We start from the raw sequence: 18,391 nt of genomic DNA, 5'->3' as shown, positions 1-18,391 counted from the left end.
ATCATGCTTCAAGATGCAGTATAACTTTGTGGTCTTTCCTCATCTACTATGCTTCTGCCTACTGATACAACAAACTACTCAAATATCCGTCCGAAATGCTTGTGTATGATCGATCACCTACAGTAAACCACCTGATATACTAATCCTTACTCGTCCTCGTCGTCCAAATGAACATTCTTAATCTTTTCCGTCAAATCTCCACCATTGCCATGTTCAGAGCCTGCTGAGAGGGATCTATCCCTCTCTCGGATCTTCATCATCTCCTCAATCTTCTCTAGTAGCAAATCCTGAATTGAACAAATGTGTTAGTGGTATCCCTCGACCCACGCTTTGCGGAACGGGAGACTCACCAATCGATACGGTTTGATAATGACTGTAGAATGGAAGATCGCGTCCTGTTAACGGAACTCATTGCAAGGTACAGCACTGAGCAACTCACCATCGTCCATCCCACTCGCTCTGGCATGGTCAATCTGGCCTTGTCTAGCATTACCAGCTGCAAAAAGGGAAACACATCAGTCTTGAGATCACGAAGCCCTCAATTACCACCCCGTTGCCGAACGCGACTCACTCAAGGCAATGACTAGGTTCTTCCCCAACGTTCCTGCAGCTTCTTCAGCTCTTATATGTCTAACAGCGGTCAAGCCGTCCATCACTAGTGAAGGTGAGGAACATCAGCTTAACTCTCATCATGTACTGCAAGATGCAGAACTCACCTGGCATCTCGACGTCCATCAGGACACAATCGTAATATTGTCCCTTTCTCACACCTTGTAACGTCGATACCGCTCGGATCTTCGCAAGTGCTTGTAGACCATCACTTGCCACTGAATACATGCGTTTCGTCAACAACTCATACGTCACACGAGGATAAGACAAGACATGCAGGCTTCTTGGCTTACCTTCACAAGTCAACCCGACATGTCGTAATTGTCTCGCCAGAACCGTCTGATTGATCAGATTATCCTCCACAATCAACACATGCGGCGGTTTACCGAATCCCATCAATCGTTTTGACGGTCCGCTCATTTTGCGTTTCTTCTTCTTTGCCAGGTCCGATATCTCGGGATCATTGAGCTCTTTGTACGGTGATTGGGTTTTGCAAGTTCGTGCTTCGATAAAGAATCGGAAAGTACTGCCTTGGCCTCGTTGGCTGACCACTTCGATTCTGCCACCCACTATAGAGATTGTATGTCAGTGTCGGCCTCCTGATATCGCCGGACAAGATCAAAAGGGGATCGCTCACTGATATCTGTGATTTCTGCAGATAAATGGCCACGATTAGCGAGTTGATACGTGCGGCCAAAGTCCATCGCTACTCACTTCTGCAGACAAATAGCCCAAGTCCAGAACCACCAAAGACGGTATGTGTTTTAGCTATGACGATGGTCAGTCATGGTGACAGGCTGCACCACAGTGCAAGCTCCAACTTACGCGATACCTGTGAGAAGCGTTGGAAGAGCAGATTCAACTCCTTCGGTGTCAAACCAGGACCAGTGTCGGTCACTACCAAAACGATATTAGCGGCTGATTATCTGTTGTTGTAGCAAGCTAACTTACCAGCAACGTAGAGATAGATTGGTTGACCATCTTCGATATCGATCGGACGCTTAGGTGCTTGCGGCATCGCACAAGTACCTTCGTCTGGAGGTTCCAAACTCAGATCAAAGCGAAGCTCCATCCGTCGGACCGCTAACGGAAAAGCATACTGGTTAACCGATCGCCTCCGTCCTTTGTGGCACTCCCTCAAGAACGGCTCACTCACCACTGGTAGATGTGAAGCGGATTCCATTTGACATAAGGTTGGTCATCCTGTGAGGAGATCCCCATCAGCTCAAGCAATCACGGTAAATATATCTCCTCACGCACACTTGACCTAATCGTACAGGGTCCGTCTTGATCAAGTCAATACCTAATTCCGATAATGACTCCCCGATCTTCAATGAGAGCGTTATTCTCTTCATCCTCGCTTCGTTCTGGAAGATGGACATGATCTTTTTGCCCTCATGTCTTATGCTGGTCTCGACGTCGAACATCTCTACAACATCATGGGTCAGTTGTCAGATCAGCCGGTATGTCTTATTGCAGTCAGTAGACTCAAGACTCACGTAGCTTATCTGTGATGGAAAGGTTTGTCAATGAACGAGCGATACGCAGATACTTAGTTGCACTCACCCAGCTGTATCTTACCCAATGATAGAACATCATTGCATATTCTCTCTTGTGCCAATCCGCATTGATAGATGCTTTCCAGAGCTTCGAGATCCTCTTCGATGTTGTTCAGTAGTTGGCTTGTAGGATGAAATGAAGTTTGATTCTTGATCACCATCTCAAGCTGCTCCTGCAGAGTGAGAAGATTCGTCTTCACAAGTGATGCACAGTGAGAGGGGAATCGCGGGTTAGCTTCAGAGAAACATAACACAGATCTGGAGGACTTATCTGCATGAAACTGCTGATCGGATTTCGGATCTCGTGTCTTGATAATCATGAGGGTCAGCCAACGCCAAGATCGCTTTTCATGAGTCAGGTACTCACGAAGTGATATCTATGAGAAGCTCCTGTTGCCTTTTGGCTTCCTCTGCTTCTAGCCGTCTCATATCTGCTTCGCGTATTCGGGCTTTTTGTTCCTCTTCATAAGCTATACGATCAGTGATGTCGGTCTAGACTCATTGCAGTCAGCAACGATTTGCGCGGTACTAAAAAGGACCGGTCACATACGGCACATCCTAGCATTCCCTGTAGTTCCACCTTCCGTCAGCATAGCTCTGACACTTTAGGGTTGAGACAAAGTATCTTACCGGCAATCCGGTTCCGAATGTTTCCAACTTGACTAGCTTGCTGTGAATGACCGTTGCCACTTAGTGACATTAAGAACACACTGCACCGATCAGAATGCACTCACATTGATACTAAACATGATAAAAACGACCATTAGCCTCTCGTCGGTAATCGTATAGCAATCCGCTGTAAAACTGTAATCACTCACCCCAACGTCCGGTCTTGTACTGGAATTCAACTGGTCGAGTGGTAGGCTCTTCATCGGTGAAAAGAGCATCCCAGAACTCGTGAACATGAGGACGATGGTCCTCCACGATATAAGAGTCCCAGTCTGCCACAGGTATTCCGACAGGATACCCGGACATCTTGTACCTGTAACACAGGAAGAAAGTCATGATTAGTTCATTATATATTCACTGCTCAAATGCGTAATCCCAAAATCACCATGCGTCGTTGGCGAAACCAATGACTCCTTGATCGCTGGCTCGGAAGATTCCTCCTGGAGAATCTACAAGTGAAAGCACCGCTATCAGTCAGTATATGGGGGATACGCCATGATAGGAATATGCTTACACTCTGACACAGCTCGTAGCTCCAAGGTCTGCTCCTTGAATGCCATTTCTAGCTGTCTTCGCTTTTTACCCAATAACAGTCTGTATACGGCGTCAGGATACTGGCCAGTCATCGAGGTTGTTCGTGATACTCACTGAACATGCGCTCTTGCAATCAATTCTCTGACATTGAAAGGTTTGACCATGTAATCTGACCACCAGAGCCGTCAGTCACGGTGTACCAGTAGATCGATAGACGGGATAAAACGTACCATCCGCGCCACCCAACAAAGCTTCCACCTTGGCTTCATCCCCATCATGAGCAGTCCTAGGACCCTTCATATCAGTTCATGACGTCAATTACGATACGCATCACTTACACCATTATAACAGGGATAGCCTTCAACTCATCCGATTGCTTTAGGGCTCTCAACAACCCAAACCCATCAAGCTGGGATGAAATCAGCGAGGCCTAGGTCTTGTACTAAAAGCGAAGGTGAGGCTTACAACTGGCATCATGACGTCGGTAATGATGAGGTCCGGCCTGATTTGCATACATTTGTCAAGTGCCTCTTGACCATCACGAGCCTCGACTACGACGCAGTATGGTGCGAACATGGAAGATAAGTATCTACGATAATGTCAGCAGAGTATGGAGGGTCTTTGTACATGAAAAATGAAAGCTCACTTTCGGGTATCAAATGAATCTATTCGAGAGACTATCAGCTTGATTGTTCCTATTCGTGACGATAGTCGCGACAAGCTCACCATCCACGATCAACACGATGTCGGTTTTCTCGAAATACAACAGACTCTGTTCTGCACCGCGAATGTTACTCATCGTGATGGACTCGACCGACGTCCCCAGTGGTGATGAATCGTCAGACGCTGAGTCACCCGACGACTCTATGTTCTTGTTCCACAGTGTCGCCTCGTTGATAATGTCTCGACCGTACGAAGCGATGTTGACTGTCCTTGTGAGTGTACTATCATCGTGGTCAAGCGCGTCAGAAGGCAAGTGTTCTGACCCCAGCCTGAGGAAGCGATGCAAAGCGTCAGCTCTTTGCATACACGGATACTTGACACATTGCTTACGGGATCCGAACCCGGAAGGTCGAGCCATCTGTGCAATGAATCAGTGTGCGTTCCGCTGGTTTTTGCTTCCCAATCACTCACGAGCTCCGTTTGCTCCCTCTGCTGCCGTTGCGCTTTCCACCTCCAGGGCACCGCCATGCAGTTTGACCAATTCCTACAGCAAATCATATTGAGCGAAGGCTATCCTCACTGTGCGATGCTAACTTACTTTCACCAAAGCCAATCCTATACCGGTACCCTCATGAGACCTGCTTGTCGACGCTACTCTGTGGAATCTTTCGCCAATCAAGTTGATATCCGAAGCTGTATAGCATGATAATTAGGCGTTGTCACGATCTAGAGCGATGCCAAACGACCCACCAGGAATCCCAACACCAGTATCTTTCACGGCAAGCACCGCCTGGGTATCACTATATGTAAAGCTGACTATCACGGTACCATGCAACGTGTATTTCATGGCGTTTCCTACCAGTCAACGCAGTCAGCATCACCGATAACGAGGATCCAATAAACGGAGTGTCCTACCGAGAAGGTTGAAAACGATTTTCTCCTGTACAGAAGAGCCGAAGCCTGGATTAGCAGTATACCATTGCGGTCACAGAACACTTCCACTAACCCATTGTTCGATATCGACGTATGTGGTATGGGGCGATGTATCACAATCCACCACGTACTCTAATTTGGCCTAGAACGTGGAACAAATCAGTTTAAATGAAGACGTCTGTAACATGGTATACTTACTTTTTGAAATGCAGCGGCGAATTGGCCAGCCAGATCCCTAGTCACTATCCCAAGATTGACAGCTCTGAACGAGCCTTTCAGTTTCCCAGCTTCCAGACGACTGACATCCATCAGCGCTCCCACAAGCCGAGTCAGGCGCCGGCTGCGTTTTCGTCAGTTCGAATCTGGCTGTGGCGCCGCGTTGGGAGCGACTAACGTATTACTCCTAGCTAGAGTCAACCATTCCTTCTGTCGAGGGTCCTGATTGACTTGAAGCAGGTCATCCAAAGGTCCAGCGATCAGAGTCAAGGGAGTTCTGTACCGCAATGTCAGGCCACTTTTTCCACATCAAACGTGAATATTAGGACTCACCTCAATTCATGACTGATGTTGGAGAAGAGGAGACTCTGCAAATCAATCAGTATGCGACGCGATTGGAACGTGGGTCGGGCAGGTCGATACTTACTTTTGCTCTGTCCAACGCTGCTAGATCATCGATCCGCTGCTTCTCTGCTTCATAGGATCGGGCTGCAGCGATTCCCGAAGCGAGCTGCACACGGAGCCTAGAACATCGTCAGTATGGTCGCCCTCAAAGAACGAACTACCCGCTTACAAATGCTATGTAGATCAAGGAGGACTGTCAGCTCCGAATTATCCAGCTCATGATACCAGAATGGACTCACCAGGAAGTTCTCGTAATCATCATCAAACGGCCGTCTCACGTTCAATCCCACAGTCAACACCGCAGGCGGCACACCCTGATCCGAGTCATTTGCGATGGGTATCACCACTGCAGCGTTCGGCAACTCGTCCCACTCGCGAATGGGGAAATTCTTGACGAGCTCGGCACAATTTTCGACGAGGACCATCCTTCGTGTCTGGAGAGCTTCGCGGAAGGGCCACTGGGTACAACCGGGCAGCTGCTGGTCATCTTGGAACGCAAGTGGAGACATGGAAGGCACTGAAAGGGAAGAAGCAACCGATAGCGTTGGTGATCGGGGTCGTGGGTTTGTAGAATCATTCGAACCAACAGATCGTGGAGCAGGCCGAAGAGAAAAGGCGAGATGGGAAGGGCTCGAAGGATCGTCTTCGGGTACACCGACAGAACCGGTCCTTGTCAGATTCACCTTGATTGTCGCTGGTGGGTGACTTTCGCCTTTGCCGGTTTCTAGGTCGGAATCAATACTATATACATTGACGCGGTTGAAGCTGGTATCGCGGAATTTCACTTACCGGTTGGTACCGTAACCTGGTACATAGCTGCAAAAGGTATATCTCGAGGATTGGCTCCGAGAACATCGATGACGGCGGAATGGAATTCTCGAGTGGTTCTCGCAATGGCTATAAGATCGGTATCAGTTTGAACAGAGTATGATGACCGGTGAAAAGCCGTCACTGACCACTCTGCTCTCCAATTTCACGTGTAGTTGCCAATCGTCTATCGACGAGAACCTTCTTGGTACTATCGACATTGCTGTTCCACAAACCACCAACCGTCCCGTCCTCCTGTCTGATGGGGAGCCACGACCAGGTGTGATAACACTCGTACAGTTGACCACCTTGCGAATTTTTGTTTTTCAGTAGGAAGAACTCTGTGGACATTACAACCTTGTCAGTTAGTCGAAACGGTCATTTGCAAAGGCTAATGGGGATTGCTTCGCACCGTCTTCTCTCCACATGGTTGTACCACTCATGACTAGCTCGGAAAGGGGACCGAGCTGATCCCATATCTCTGCGAGAAAGCGGACTGATCAGCTCATGATAATTGTCCCCTTCAATGAACAGCCACTCACCAGCCCAAGCGACTGCTCCTGAGACTCCAAAGACATCAGGGTGTTTCTCAACAGACTGAACGGTGAAGGTTAGCTTAACATGTCCGGGAACCAGGAGCCTCCCAGGACGACACGTACCGCTGAGAATGGTTGATTGTATAAGAGGGTTAGTTCCGGACCCCACCAGATACACAATGGAGACGGGTAAGCCAGGAGGACGGATACTAAGTGGAGGACTGTTTCAGCAATGTTGCGTTGTTTTATGTTTGGCGATCACAATGACCCACCGATAGTCTTCAGACTTGGTGGCCATGACTCCCTTGGACCTAACGGGGTTTTGCTCCAATCCGTCGTCTCAAAGAGGACATGGATATCCGAACTCTTGCCTTTCGGATCAGTCCGTTCCGTCCGTGGCTTCGGTCTAGTGACCGTACCATCTCGGTTGAAGAACAACGGACGATCAGGTTGTGGTGTGATTGTCGAGTAATCAAAATCTATCGCTGCTGCCGTACCGTTCTTGGCCATCTCTGGATCCAGAATCGAGGCTGCTAATGTTGGACGTGATAATGTCGAAGGTGTCGATGAAGGTTCGGACAAGATAGTGGTTTTGGGTTCGAATTTCGGTTTGATGGTAGTAGCGACACTGGTCGACGAGTCGCTTTCGGAATGATCGGTAGTGCCCCCCGATACCTGTAAACTTGGTAATACCCGAGCTGTTGGTTGTAAGGGTACCGAAGGGGGAATAATATTTATAGCGGATCGAATAGTGGATGTGATGACGACCAACGTATGCGTTGTAGCAGTAGATATGAGCCCGCCTCGAAGGTATTCGTTGGGAGAGATAGCAGTCTTGGTGAGTTCCAGAGTTACCTTTATTGGTCCGACCAGATCGAGAGTCAATGTAGGCAGCATTTCGTTAGCTTCCTCAACGACCCTCTCATCTTCTCCTTCGGGTATGACATTGTCCACTCGTTTCGACGGTGAATGATCTTCATATCCAATTTCGGATTCCCAGAACCCCTCGGGTGCAGCTCCTGCCAATTCCTCTTTATCGCTCGTCGTTTGTGATGCTGTTGAGCTCGATATCCGTCTGTTCCTCGCTCTCAGCTCCTTGGCCCCGCTTAGCCAGTCTCCCAATGCCCTTGCCCCTTGTACGTCTAAACAGTCCAATAACGGTCTATCCTTGACCAATGTCTTCCATCTCGAATTCGACCATACGATATCGAACGCTTTGATAGGGGTCGTCTGGCCCCTTGTAAAAGGCAAATCTTCCAAACTCCCAGCTGAACCAGATGAAGCAGCTCCTCCGTACGACGAGGTCAGATTCGAAGGTGGTACAGGGATCAAGAGAGCGAATGATGGATATGGGTAAGACTGCTCAGGTCAAGGAAGAATCAGCCCAGCCAAGGAAAGTCTTTGCGCGAGGTGTCAAGTGTAGGCATGACTCACCTCCAGATAGGAGAGGACGGACACTGCCGATAGATCGATCCCCAATCTACCTGGCATGATGTCGAAGCGAGATCAACTGGACCAAGAACTCTTGTTTAAGCCAACTAGTCTGATCAATGAATGAATGAATTCTGATTAGATGTACTGTATATTGATTGATGATATCACAATTGACATGAACACTCTTATTTACAAGTTACCACAAACTGTGACAGGCAACAATTACTGCACATTCATTCGGTTCAGGGACAAGGTCCAAACCGATGGACGATCACTTTTACATTATTCACTCTCACTCAACTTTTCGGCAGGCATACATACATCATGTCATTGGACCCTGATTGTAGCACATGAGTGCTGGAATCGGGATAACAACAACAACGAACAACAACAAGTGGTTTGTAACCAGTAACCGGTCTGTTCCCGTCTGACAGCAATGATAAACATGCATCCGGCCATGATGCCGCATCGACATTCCTATATTGGGTCTATTAGATACAGCGGTGAGGAAATGACTATCATATGTATACTATACAACATCTTCTGTACTCCGGTGACTCTAGTTACTGTACATAGCTTCCAATGATCTCGTAATGTCCCCTATTTCCGTATTGGTCTACCGTTTTCATTCAAGCCACCTTTCGTGACCGTATGCTGTGGAACAAGTCTAATCCGCTTCAACAGTCTCCTCTTGCTTAGCTCTGATCTTCATCATGTCTTCGATCTTTTGTAAGAGATCGTCCTACAAAGATCGCAGAATCAGCACCTGGTCATTTTTTACGGATATGCTGCCAAATCACTCACGAGTCTATAGGGCTTGATCACAACTATTGGTTCATGCACAATGTTAGTGACTGACCAATCAGCTCGAGCGCCATACTCACCTTCATCCATCCCGCTCGCTTTGGCCTCGTCAATCTGACCCTGTCTGGCATTGCCAGCTAAAGTAGAGAGATCTGCGTTAGTGATTACGTCAATGGGAATTGTGCTGTTCAACTCACTCAAGGCAATGATCAAGTTATCAGCCAACTTGCCCGCTGCTTCCTCTTCTCTAATATGTCTAACCGCCGTAAGACCGTCCATAACTGCAGAAAGAGTTAGCATGAGCCATCTCAGACCTGCAGAAATTGCAGATGGACAAACCTGGCATCTCAAGATCCATGAGCACACAGTCGAACGGTTGTACCTTGCTCGATCTTTCTAAAGACGAAGCTCCTCTGATCTTTTCTAACGCTTCCAAACCATTATTCGCGACTACGCCACCATCACATATCAGCCTTTCTTCTCTGGCAGTGATACGCAAGGTTGCACGGGCTAAACGAAGCCGAATGAACTCACCATCACAAGTCAAATTACAATGCTTCAACTGTCTCGCCAAGACCGTCTGATTGATCAGGTTATCCTCAACAATCAAGACGTGCGGTTTTCTCGACATCCCAAAGAATTTCGCCATGTCCCTATTTTTAGGAGATGCTCTGACCTTTCCTCCCTTCTTTGTCTTTGTACCTGTACCCAAGTCGTCTGTGTCTGGTTTAGTCGAGATTTGACACGTTCGAGCTTCGATGTAGAATCGGAATGTACTGCCTTCGCCTTTCTCGCTGATAACGTCGATTCGACCGCCCACTGCGAGAGAAACAACAGTCAGAACAGATTCAGAATGCAACTGCAAAAAAGCGTCCTCACTGATCTCGGTGATCTCTGCGATAGCGAGTATTAGTATTAGCAATGATGGTTGATCGACTGCGAGAGACCAACTCACTTCGACAGACAAACAAACCCAAACCGGACCCTCCGAAGATAGTATGAGTCTTGGCTATTTCGCGGCGACAAACTTATCAGCCGTCGCCAAATTACATCGTTCCACATGGGATGACTCACGAGATACTTGAGAAAACCTCTGGAAGAGCAACTCTAACTCTGCAGAACTCATCCCAGGTCCGCTGTCTTTGACTACAACAGAGTAAATTAGTACCGCTCAACCTTTCCCCTTGATGACTAGCGCTCACCTCCAATGTATAGATAGATTGGCATATCATCTTTCAGATCGGCTGGTTTTTGAGATGGATGAGGTGGTGGCACGCAATTGGGTCCAGCGGGTGGCTCGAGACTGACATCCGCTTGGAGTTCGATTTGACGCACATCTGAAGATCAGACAAGAGTACATCAGTATAAACCTTTTTGTGCGTTGTTGGAAAGGGCTCACCGCTGGTTGAGGTGAATCGAATAGCGTTTGAAAGCAAGTTTGTAACACTGCGATAGGTGCCCGAACAGTAAGCGTTGAAGCCGATGGCGGTGGGTTTACAACCGTGTCGTGATCAACTTACACCTGATTCAGTCTGACGGGGTCCGTCTTAATCATCGACGTTCCCAGCCTTCCGATCCCGTCTCCCCATTTCACAGATAGGGCGATTCGCTTCATCCTCGCCTCGTTCTGGAAGATTGATACCACCTTTTGCGCCTCCTTTTGCATGTCAACTTCGACATCAAACATCTCTGCATTGAAAACGTCCGTTAATAGGAGGCCATGGTGACGATCAGGTTAATGAGCTGTACTCACGTAGCATATCTAAATAAGATCCTCGTCAGCACGAAACTTTTCGGGTGAACGTCAAATCATGAAACCCACCGAGCTGGATACGACCGAGCGACAGAACATCGTTACTGATCCTCTCTTGAGCCAAACCACACTGATAGATACTCTCAAGCGCTTCAAGATCTTCATCAATGTTGTTAAGCAGTTGGCGAGTTGGCACAAAGGGCTTCTGCTGATCGATGACTAGCTCCAGCTGTTCTTGTAGCGATAAAAGGTTGGTCTTGACCAATGACGAACAGTAGAGGAGGCAGAAGCATGTCAGCGTTAGGATGAAACATGTTAGGAAATGACTTATCTGCATCAAACTGCTAATCGGATTTCGAATCTCGTGCCTGTTACCAGCGCATGTGAGCAGAGTGTCGCTTTATACCACGTTCCAGAACTTACGAGGTGATATCGATCAAAAGCTCCTGCTGTCGCTTGGCTTCCTCGGCTTCAAGCCGCCGTTGTTCAGCTTCGGCAACTCGTAGGCGTTGTGATTGCTCGTGCATCTTTCGTTCAGTTATGTCGGTCTGCGAGAAGATGGAAGATCAGCAACGAGGATTGAGAGGCAATGTAATTGTCTGACTCACAACACAGCCAAGCACACCCTAGAAGCACACGACAGGTCAGTACGGACCTGATACTAAATCTGATGAATAATTTACTCACCTTCAAGCCGGACTGTATCAAGTCTAGTCTAATGACTTTGCTGTATAGGCATCAGTTCAATCAGCCTTGTTATTCAATCACGATTACGTTCAGCGCGGACGTACACATTCGCTAAAAGGGAAAAGGAAGTCAGCCTGAGCTCAGACTGGTCATTCGCAGCAATGAAGAGTGACAACTCACCCCATCTTCCGTTCTTGTAGCTCCAATCAGCACTTTGCATGACCTGATCAGAAGTCAAAACATCTTGCCAGAACAACATGATCGCCTTTTGATCGTGCTCGACGATATAATCGACCCAGTTTGTGACAGGTTGGTCGAATGGATAACCCGCAATCTCGTACCTGTACAATGTGACATTAAAGATAAGCACTGTGTTCGTCCGCTACTTCAAGGAGCGCGCCGATATGACATACCAGGCGCTGTTGGCGAACGTGACATCGCCGACTTCGGTAGCCCTAAAGATACCAACCGGAGAGTCTGTAGGGGGAACAAGTACTGTCAGCAGCTATATGGACAGTTGACAGCGATATATTGCACTCGCATTCGGTAATGGCTCGCAATTCGGCAGTTCGAGCTTCAAACGCATCTTCGAGGTGTTTCCGCTTCTTGCCAAGCTGTAACCTATGTGTAAGATGTTAAATTAGCATACTACACTGGACCGATTGACCATTTGAGCGTACTGCATGTGCGCTCTCGCCACGATCTCTCGAGCATTGAACGGCTTCGCGAGGTAGTCTGTGATATCAAAGCATTCAGCACTATTCGTGCCAAGCACATCTACAAGCTCACCATCGGCGCCAGCAAGAATGCCTTCCACTTTTGACTCGTCACCTCCTCGAGCGGTTCTGCGATAAGCGTCAGTATATTGCATACACACTACACCAGTGTTTGACCCACAGCATGATAACAGGGATGACCTTCATCGCCCTCGACTCCTTCAAGGCGGCGAGGAGGCCAAATCCGTCAAGCTGATCAAAAAGTTTGTGTCAGCTTACCTACATCGTTTCGGTACAAAGGACAAGGTCGCACATTTGGCATCATAACATCTGTGATGATCAAATTCGGCAATTGTTTCTTGCACAATTGAAGAGCTTCAACACCGTCTCTAGCCTCTACGATGGTACAATACTGCGCGAAGATGGTATGTAAATATCTTCGAGTATCGTTGGAGTCTTCAAAAGAGTCATATATTAGCCCGTAGTTGACGACACATTGGATTCGAGCTCGACTCACCGTCCACAATCATAATCACATCGGCCTTCTCAAAGTACAGGGTAGAAGGATCCAACCCTCTGGAGCTATGACCTGTGGACTCGCTGCTCGAGATGACGCCTGTACCCCCTGATTCGTCAGATGAGACTACACTCCCAGTCCCCTCCCGGTCACGCGTCCACTGCATCGCTTCATCGACGAGACCTTGACCGTAGGTCGATTTGGCAATGTTTTCGATTGTCCCGGTCTCTATGGAATCGGATGGCAGGTGATCCAATCCGAGGCTACGCACCGGGTCAGTGACTCTATCAATGCGAGTGGTAAGGAATGACTCACGGAATGCGTACTCGGAACGTTGAACCATCTGAACACGCGGTGAGCATACAATTTCGCACTTACTTCGTAGAGGAGACTTACGAGAGCCGTCCGATGATTCCTGCGGCGTCAGACTGTCGATCTCCAGCACACCGCCATGCAGCTTGATCAGTTCCTAGATTGAAAAGATCCTCTGTTCAGTGTCGTCCGGGATCGCAGTGACTCGAGTAGCAACACAACTCACTTTGATCAGTGCGAGACCGATACCCGTCCCTTCGTGCGATCTGCTGACTGACTGAACACGGTGGAATCGTTCCCCTACTAGGTTGATATCCGACGCTGCGCAGATCGACTAGTCAGGATCATCCTTGATTGGGTCACAGCTACAATACTCACCTGGAATACCAACACCACTATCTTTGACCTCCAGGATGGCTTCGTTCTGCGAATAAGCCAAATTGACGCGGACATAACCCTTCATCGTGTACTTCATCGCATTTCCTACGCGGAAGTCAGCTAACGGAGTCTAACGGCGCAAAGCTGAGGCTCACCAATGAGATTGAAGATGATTTTCTCCTGTGGGCAGAAGGTCAGTCATGTGTCGGCTCGCCTGCTCACACGAATATACGTACCCAATGTTCCTTGTCGACGTAAACGTTTCTGTATGAGCGATCACATTCAACGATGTATTTCAGTCCAGCCTATGACAGTAATATCAGCGTTTGGTGATGTTGTGTCTCTGGTTTGGTTAGGTAACGCACCCTTTCGATAGCTGCTCTGAACAAGTCCGTCAAGTCTTCCGTCAAGATACCCAGATTCACAGGACTGAAAGAACCCCTCAATCGGCCCGCTTCCAGTCGGCTGACGTCCATGAGTGTCGAGACCAAACGAGTCAACCGTCGTCTAGGTAGAGTCAGAACCTGTCAGCGGAGTCATACGTCCAAGGAGCACATCGAAAAAACGTACACATTTCGACGTGCCATTAGCAACATCTCTTTCTTTGGCCCGTCCTTGGTCTCCAGTAGTAAATCATCCAATGGGCCGGAAACGAGTGTCAACGGTGTTCTGTAGTCACAAGTCAGCTCCTTTGCCTCGCACATCACGAAAATTGATACTCACCGAAGCTCGTGGCTGACATTCGAGAACAACATGCTCTATTGCTCCAATTAGCACCGGACAAGTTTAGGTTCACAATAAAGCCCACCTTTGCTCTATCTAGCGCAGCCAATTCGTCGATCCGTTGTCTTTCAGCTTCGTACGATCTGACGGCCGCAATACCTGAAGCCAATTGCAGACGCAACCTAATAAGTCGTTTTAGTGTATGGTCCTCCTGAAGGATGCGCTAAGAACTTACACGTGCTGCAAAAGTCTCGTCAGCTAGTAAACCACCTGACAATCCTGGGGAGGAAATGACACTCACGATAAACGACTCGTAATCCTCATCGAACGGCCGTCTGATATTCAGTCCCAGAACCAGTACAGCACTGGGGATGCCGTCGTCCGAATCATTGTTGATCGGTACGATCACCGCAGCATTGGGTAATTCATCCCACACTCGAATAGGGAAGTCTTGAATCAGACTCGAACAATCTTCGACCATGATCATCCGTCCAGCCTGCAGGGCATCTCGGATTGGCCATTGAAGCATTTGATCCGACTGAGAGGTGTTGCTATCTGTGAGAGAAATGGCTGGCACAGCAGAAGATAGAGACGAAGTCATAGATAGAGTCGGAGAGCCGGCCACTCCTCCTTGTGCGAAAGCAGCGGCGTTGCTTCGAGATCGATCGCGCAAAGTTAGTGAAAAGTGGGAAGGCGTAGAAGGATGACCATCGGGAATACCAATCGCGCCGGCGAGGCGAACATTGACTTTGACTGCGTCAGATTGGTCGTTCTTCGTGATCTGCGCAGAGTTGAGCCCGTCCTTTGGCTTTTTGACTGTTGTTGAAGAAACGCAAAATCAGAATCCGAAGCAGCACGACTTCAAAGCGGCTCACCTGTAGCTGGTTCAACATGATACAAAGCAGCGAACGGCGCATCTTTTGCGCTGGCGGTCAAGATCTCAATAACAGCTGCGTCGAATTCTTCCATTGTTCGTGCGATAGCTGCGATCATGCATCAGCAGACCACCTATGTGAGGGTCATCGCCGCACTCACACGTCCGTTGACCCATCTCTCTGACGGCCGCCAGTCTTCTCTCGGTCAAGACTTTCGAGGTCGTTGCGATTGTTGCGTTCCAAAGACCTCCAACTGTTCCATCTTCCTGGACCACTGGAACCCACAACCAGGTATGGTATTCCTCATGTGTCACCTGCTCTCCTTTGAGGGATTGTCGGAAGAGAAGGAAGTCTGAAGGAGACCGAATGTCAGATGAGACACCGCATCGGGGTCAGGAACGTACCATCTTCTTTCCAAACAGGTGTACCACTGAGTACCACCTTGGATATAGGTCCCAGCGCCGCCCATATCTCTGTAAATTCACAATGAGCATGAAGACGAAACATTGTCATTATGACTCACCTGCCCACGCCTCAGGTCCAGACATGCCGAACAAATGAGGATGTTTGCCGACGGTCTTTATGACAGGTCAACAGGGTACAAAAGCTTTGCTTCAGACACTGGCTTACCTGCGCGTATTGCTCATTGTATATGAGAGTAAGATCCGATCCCCACCACAGGCAACATGCATGAGGGTACTTCAAGACCAGTCCAACTGAAAAAATGAACCAGTGTGTCAATGTGATTCCTCCTGACGATTAAATCAACTTACCCGTAGTTTTCAGACTCTGCGGCCAAGTCTCTCTTGCACCTAGGGATGTTTGTGTCCAGTCTGTCGTCTCCATCAGAACTTCCACGTCCATACTCGTCCCATCAGGATGGGTGCCCGTAACCTTTGGTTTAGGTTTTACGACCTCGCCGTCCCGGTTGAAGACCAATGGCTGAGATACTGTGTCGCCAACTCTATCCATCCTTGATTGGCTGACTCCTCCGTGGGCGCTGTTTGAGCTGCCATCGACTTGAGGATTGGATTTACCGGTTGCCGCATTCGGCTGAGAGATGCTCCGAGAAGCAGAGGAAGCGAGAGGGATAGCCTTTGGCGTGCTTGAGTTGTGTTCAAGGGAGGGTCTGATAGGTGGTTCTGTTGGAGGAGCTATGCTAAGGATTTCGTTGTGAATATCGTTGGTGGCGCCGTTAGGAATGAGAGCAGACCGAGGAGTGGTAGTGATGATTGCAAAGGAATGAGTGTTCATTTGCGATTGCATACCGCTGGAACCGGATCTCCAAACCGACATTGTGGTCTTGGTCATTTCCAGCGTGACCTTTCCTGGTCGAATAAGCTCCAAGACCAAGGTCGGAGGACCTGGGTGATCGCCATTGACACCTTCTAAACCGGTTGACTCGACATCGGAGACCAAGACTCCGTCCGAGTGCATCGCACGATCTTCATACGGTTTCTCGACTTCCCAAAACCCAGCTGGCGGGGACAGCAAAGGACTTCGCGCACCCGATGCTCCACTATGTGACCTGTTTAACGTAGCACGAGGGGTGTCGCTGGGATCTCGTCTGTCAAGACTGTGAGCAAAAGAAAAGTTCGGGAAACCCGTGATGGTTTGGGACGACCCGTTCCCCGTTGGCGATTTCGCTTCGACGAATTCTTCCAGATCCCTCGCTTCACTGATCCAGTCTCCCAATTCACGCGCTGCTTTCGTGCTCAAACATTCTAGTAATGCTCTCCCTTGAGTGAGATTCCGCCATTTCTTATTTGACCATACGACATCGAAAGGTTGGAGCCGGCTGTGAGATGCTCGGGTGAAGGGGGGTGCTCGATCTACGGATGGGGAAGGGAAATCGTCCGACTCGTCTGTGTTGGTTTTCGGTGGGATGGGAACAACTAATACGAACGCCGGGTATGGATAAGACTGTGAAAGAAGATCGAAGAAAAGATTCATGAGTATGAGTGGTCCAAATATTGATATATTACTCACCTCTAAATAATCCCTGGGTAACCGGGACAGATCGATATCCCCTTCCTGCAACATCTTGCCAGCAGACTCCAAATGTCGTGTACAAAGAGTGGTGTAGACGGCCGCCCGACGCTCTTAAATGTCGATGATTCTGAAGTGATGGTCGCTACTTGAGAAATTCTCCCTTGCGCATTTGACAGACCAGATGTTGTATTGATCTTGATCTGTGAAGACTTGTGTGTTTCGTGCCTTGGAGTGGAGAGCTGCGTACTAGCGACTCTATATGAAACGCGCAACGATGTCTCAAGTAGCAGAGATCGAGAGGCGACAAATGAAGATATCGGAGCTTGACTACAGAGTAATCAAGGTCAAGATATGGATATACTAGATAAGACTGATTGAAGAAAAGTTATTCAAATGATAATGATCAAGCAATAGAAGATTGTACGAAACGGAAGCACTCGAGCAGGAACGAAAAGGTGGTAAGGTGGTGGTGGTGGGTGGAGAGTTGGTTGAGCAGTGAATGGGATCTTTAATTACTTCAGGGGATCAGGTTTAGCTCGTGGAACGGAACCAGGTTATTCACCACATCCCATCATAGGTCACGTAACTGGGACTACCCCACTTCCGGGGTACAAATCGTCAAAATCGTATGGTCGTAGTCCAAGACAACCGACATCATGTACTAGTTCATCGACAGTCAGTGCTTTCACTTCACATGCTCTGCGATGTGGGCTGCTGCTTCTACCTATACAAGGAGCATACAACATCATACGAAGCATTTCACTGACACAACCACCACGTTGGCACCTTTAGTCATCATGCACTGACCCGTGCTAGCCCTATTGACGCCTCTTACGCAATATCAAGAGATCCTACTCGTCGGGTCAAGTTGAGGTGTAGGAAGCCATACAATCGCCGTGCACAGTAAAGTTTTGTATGCTACGACGGTCATGAATGCATGCAAAGCGCGCATATACTAGCTTACTTGCCTATTCCCTCAGAACCCATTGCAAAACGAAAGCATGCATACGAGTATGATGTCGTCTCTTGATCGACTGCGATACTAAATGTTGGTGTACTGACCTACACACGACTCTCAAATCCGTTCTAGTCTGTGCACTAGACCTCTAGGCAGAGGGCGCGATGCAGTGCAGCAAGTTCTCACTGACTTGACTTGAGATGAGATGGTCGCTTCAAAGTTAATGATGACCGACCCATGTCCCTTTGACGCACAGACACAAACACACAGAGACACAGACACAAGCACATACACACAACCTTTCACCCCAC

The 18,391-nt window shown here is 48.5% G+C and overlaps 2 protein-coding genes across 2 annotated transcripts; both read right to left on the bottom strand.

The window, feature by feature from the left end:
• Positions 1-146: 146 nt before the first annotated feature.
• Positions 147-8,422, bottom strand: CI109_103647 (uncharacterized protein; the record flags this gene model as incomplete). The annotated part of the gene is made up of 45 exons (XM_065967344.1): positions 147-287; positions 351-373; positions 440-496; positions 572-655; positions 717-827; positions 903-1,178; positions 1,324-1,377; positions 1,435-1,506; positions 1,561-1,692; positions 1,766-1,812; positions 1,870-2,038; positions 2,109-2,117; positions 2,176-2,341; positions 2,416-2,476; positions 2,536-2,660; positions 2,719-2,736; positions 2,799-2,838; positions 2,903-2,909; positions 2,987-3,150; positions 3,223-3,286; positions 3,352-3,431; positions 3,486-3,540; positions 3,602-3,657; positions 3,710-3,780; positions 3,837-3,960; positions 4,018-4,036; positions 4,098-4,363; positions 4,425-4,452; positions 4,506-4,578; positions 4,633-4,727; positions 4,785-4,889; positions 4,950-4,974; positions 5,041-5,109; positions 5,166-5,307; positions 5,362-5,460; positions 5,517-5,551; positions 5,611-5,694; positions 5,828-6,312; positions 6,378-6,485; positions 6,545-6,736; positions 6,808-6,876; positions 6,938-6,992; positions 7,055-7,140; positions 7,204-8,290; positions 8,366-8,422. The coding sequence occupies 45 exons, from the start codon at positions 8,420-8,422 to the stop codon at positions 147-149; spliced, it is 5,385 nt and encodes a 1,794-aa protein (XP_065823416.1).
• Positions 8,423-9,032: 610 nt separating this feature from the next.
• On the bottom strand, positions 9,033-17,173 carry CI109_103646 (uncharacterized protein; the record flags this gene model as incomplete). Its single annotated transcript, XM_065967343.1, has 43 exons — positions 9,033-9,107; positions 9,170-9,192; positions 9,250-9,306; positions 9,367-9,450; positions 9,509-9,619; positions 9,704-9,988; positions 10,049-10,063; positions 10,125-10,178; positions 10,244-10,315; positions 10,372-10,506; positions 10,569-10,615; positions 10,690-10,858; positions 10,992-11,290; positions 11,346-11,470; positions 11,531-11,548; positions 11,610-11,649; positions 11,714-11,720; positions 11,790-11,950; positions 12,023-12,086; positions 12,151-12,230; positions 12,290-12,344; positions 12,399-12,454; positions 12,507-12,577; positions 12,639-12,781; positions 12,843-13,105; positions 13,158-13,185; positions 13,239-13,311; positions 13,381-13,475; positions 13,533-13,637; positions 13,688-13,712; positions 13,769-13,837; positions 13,898-14,039; positions 14,103-14,201; positions 14,256-14,290; positions 14,341-14,478; positions 14,557-15,071; positions 15,131-15,238; positions 15,291-15,482; positions 15,535-15,603; positions 15,654-15,708; positions 15,761-15,846; positions 15,904-17,053; positions 17,120-17,173. The coding sequence occupies 43 exons, from the start codon at positions 17,171-17,173 to the stop codon at positions 9,033-9,035; spliced, it is 5,547 nt and encodes a 1,848-aa protein (XP_065823415.1).
• Between the last annotated feature and the right edge of the window lie 1,218 nt (positions 17,174-18,391).

This window comes from Kwoniella shandongensis, chromosome 6, assembly GCF_008629635.2.
Source record: "Kwoniella shandongensis chromosome 6, complete sequence".
In the NCBI taxonomy this organism is placed as follows: Eukaryota; Fungi; Basidiomycota; class Tremellomycetes; order Tremellales; family Cryptococcaceae; genus Kwoniella; species Kwoniella shandongensis.
Note: the sequence above shows the minus strand (reverse complement) of the source record. Positions and strands in the feature narration are given on the sequence as shown.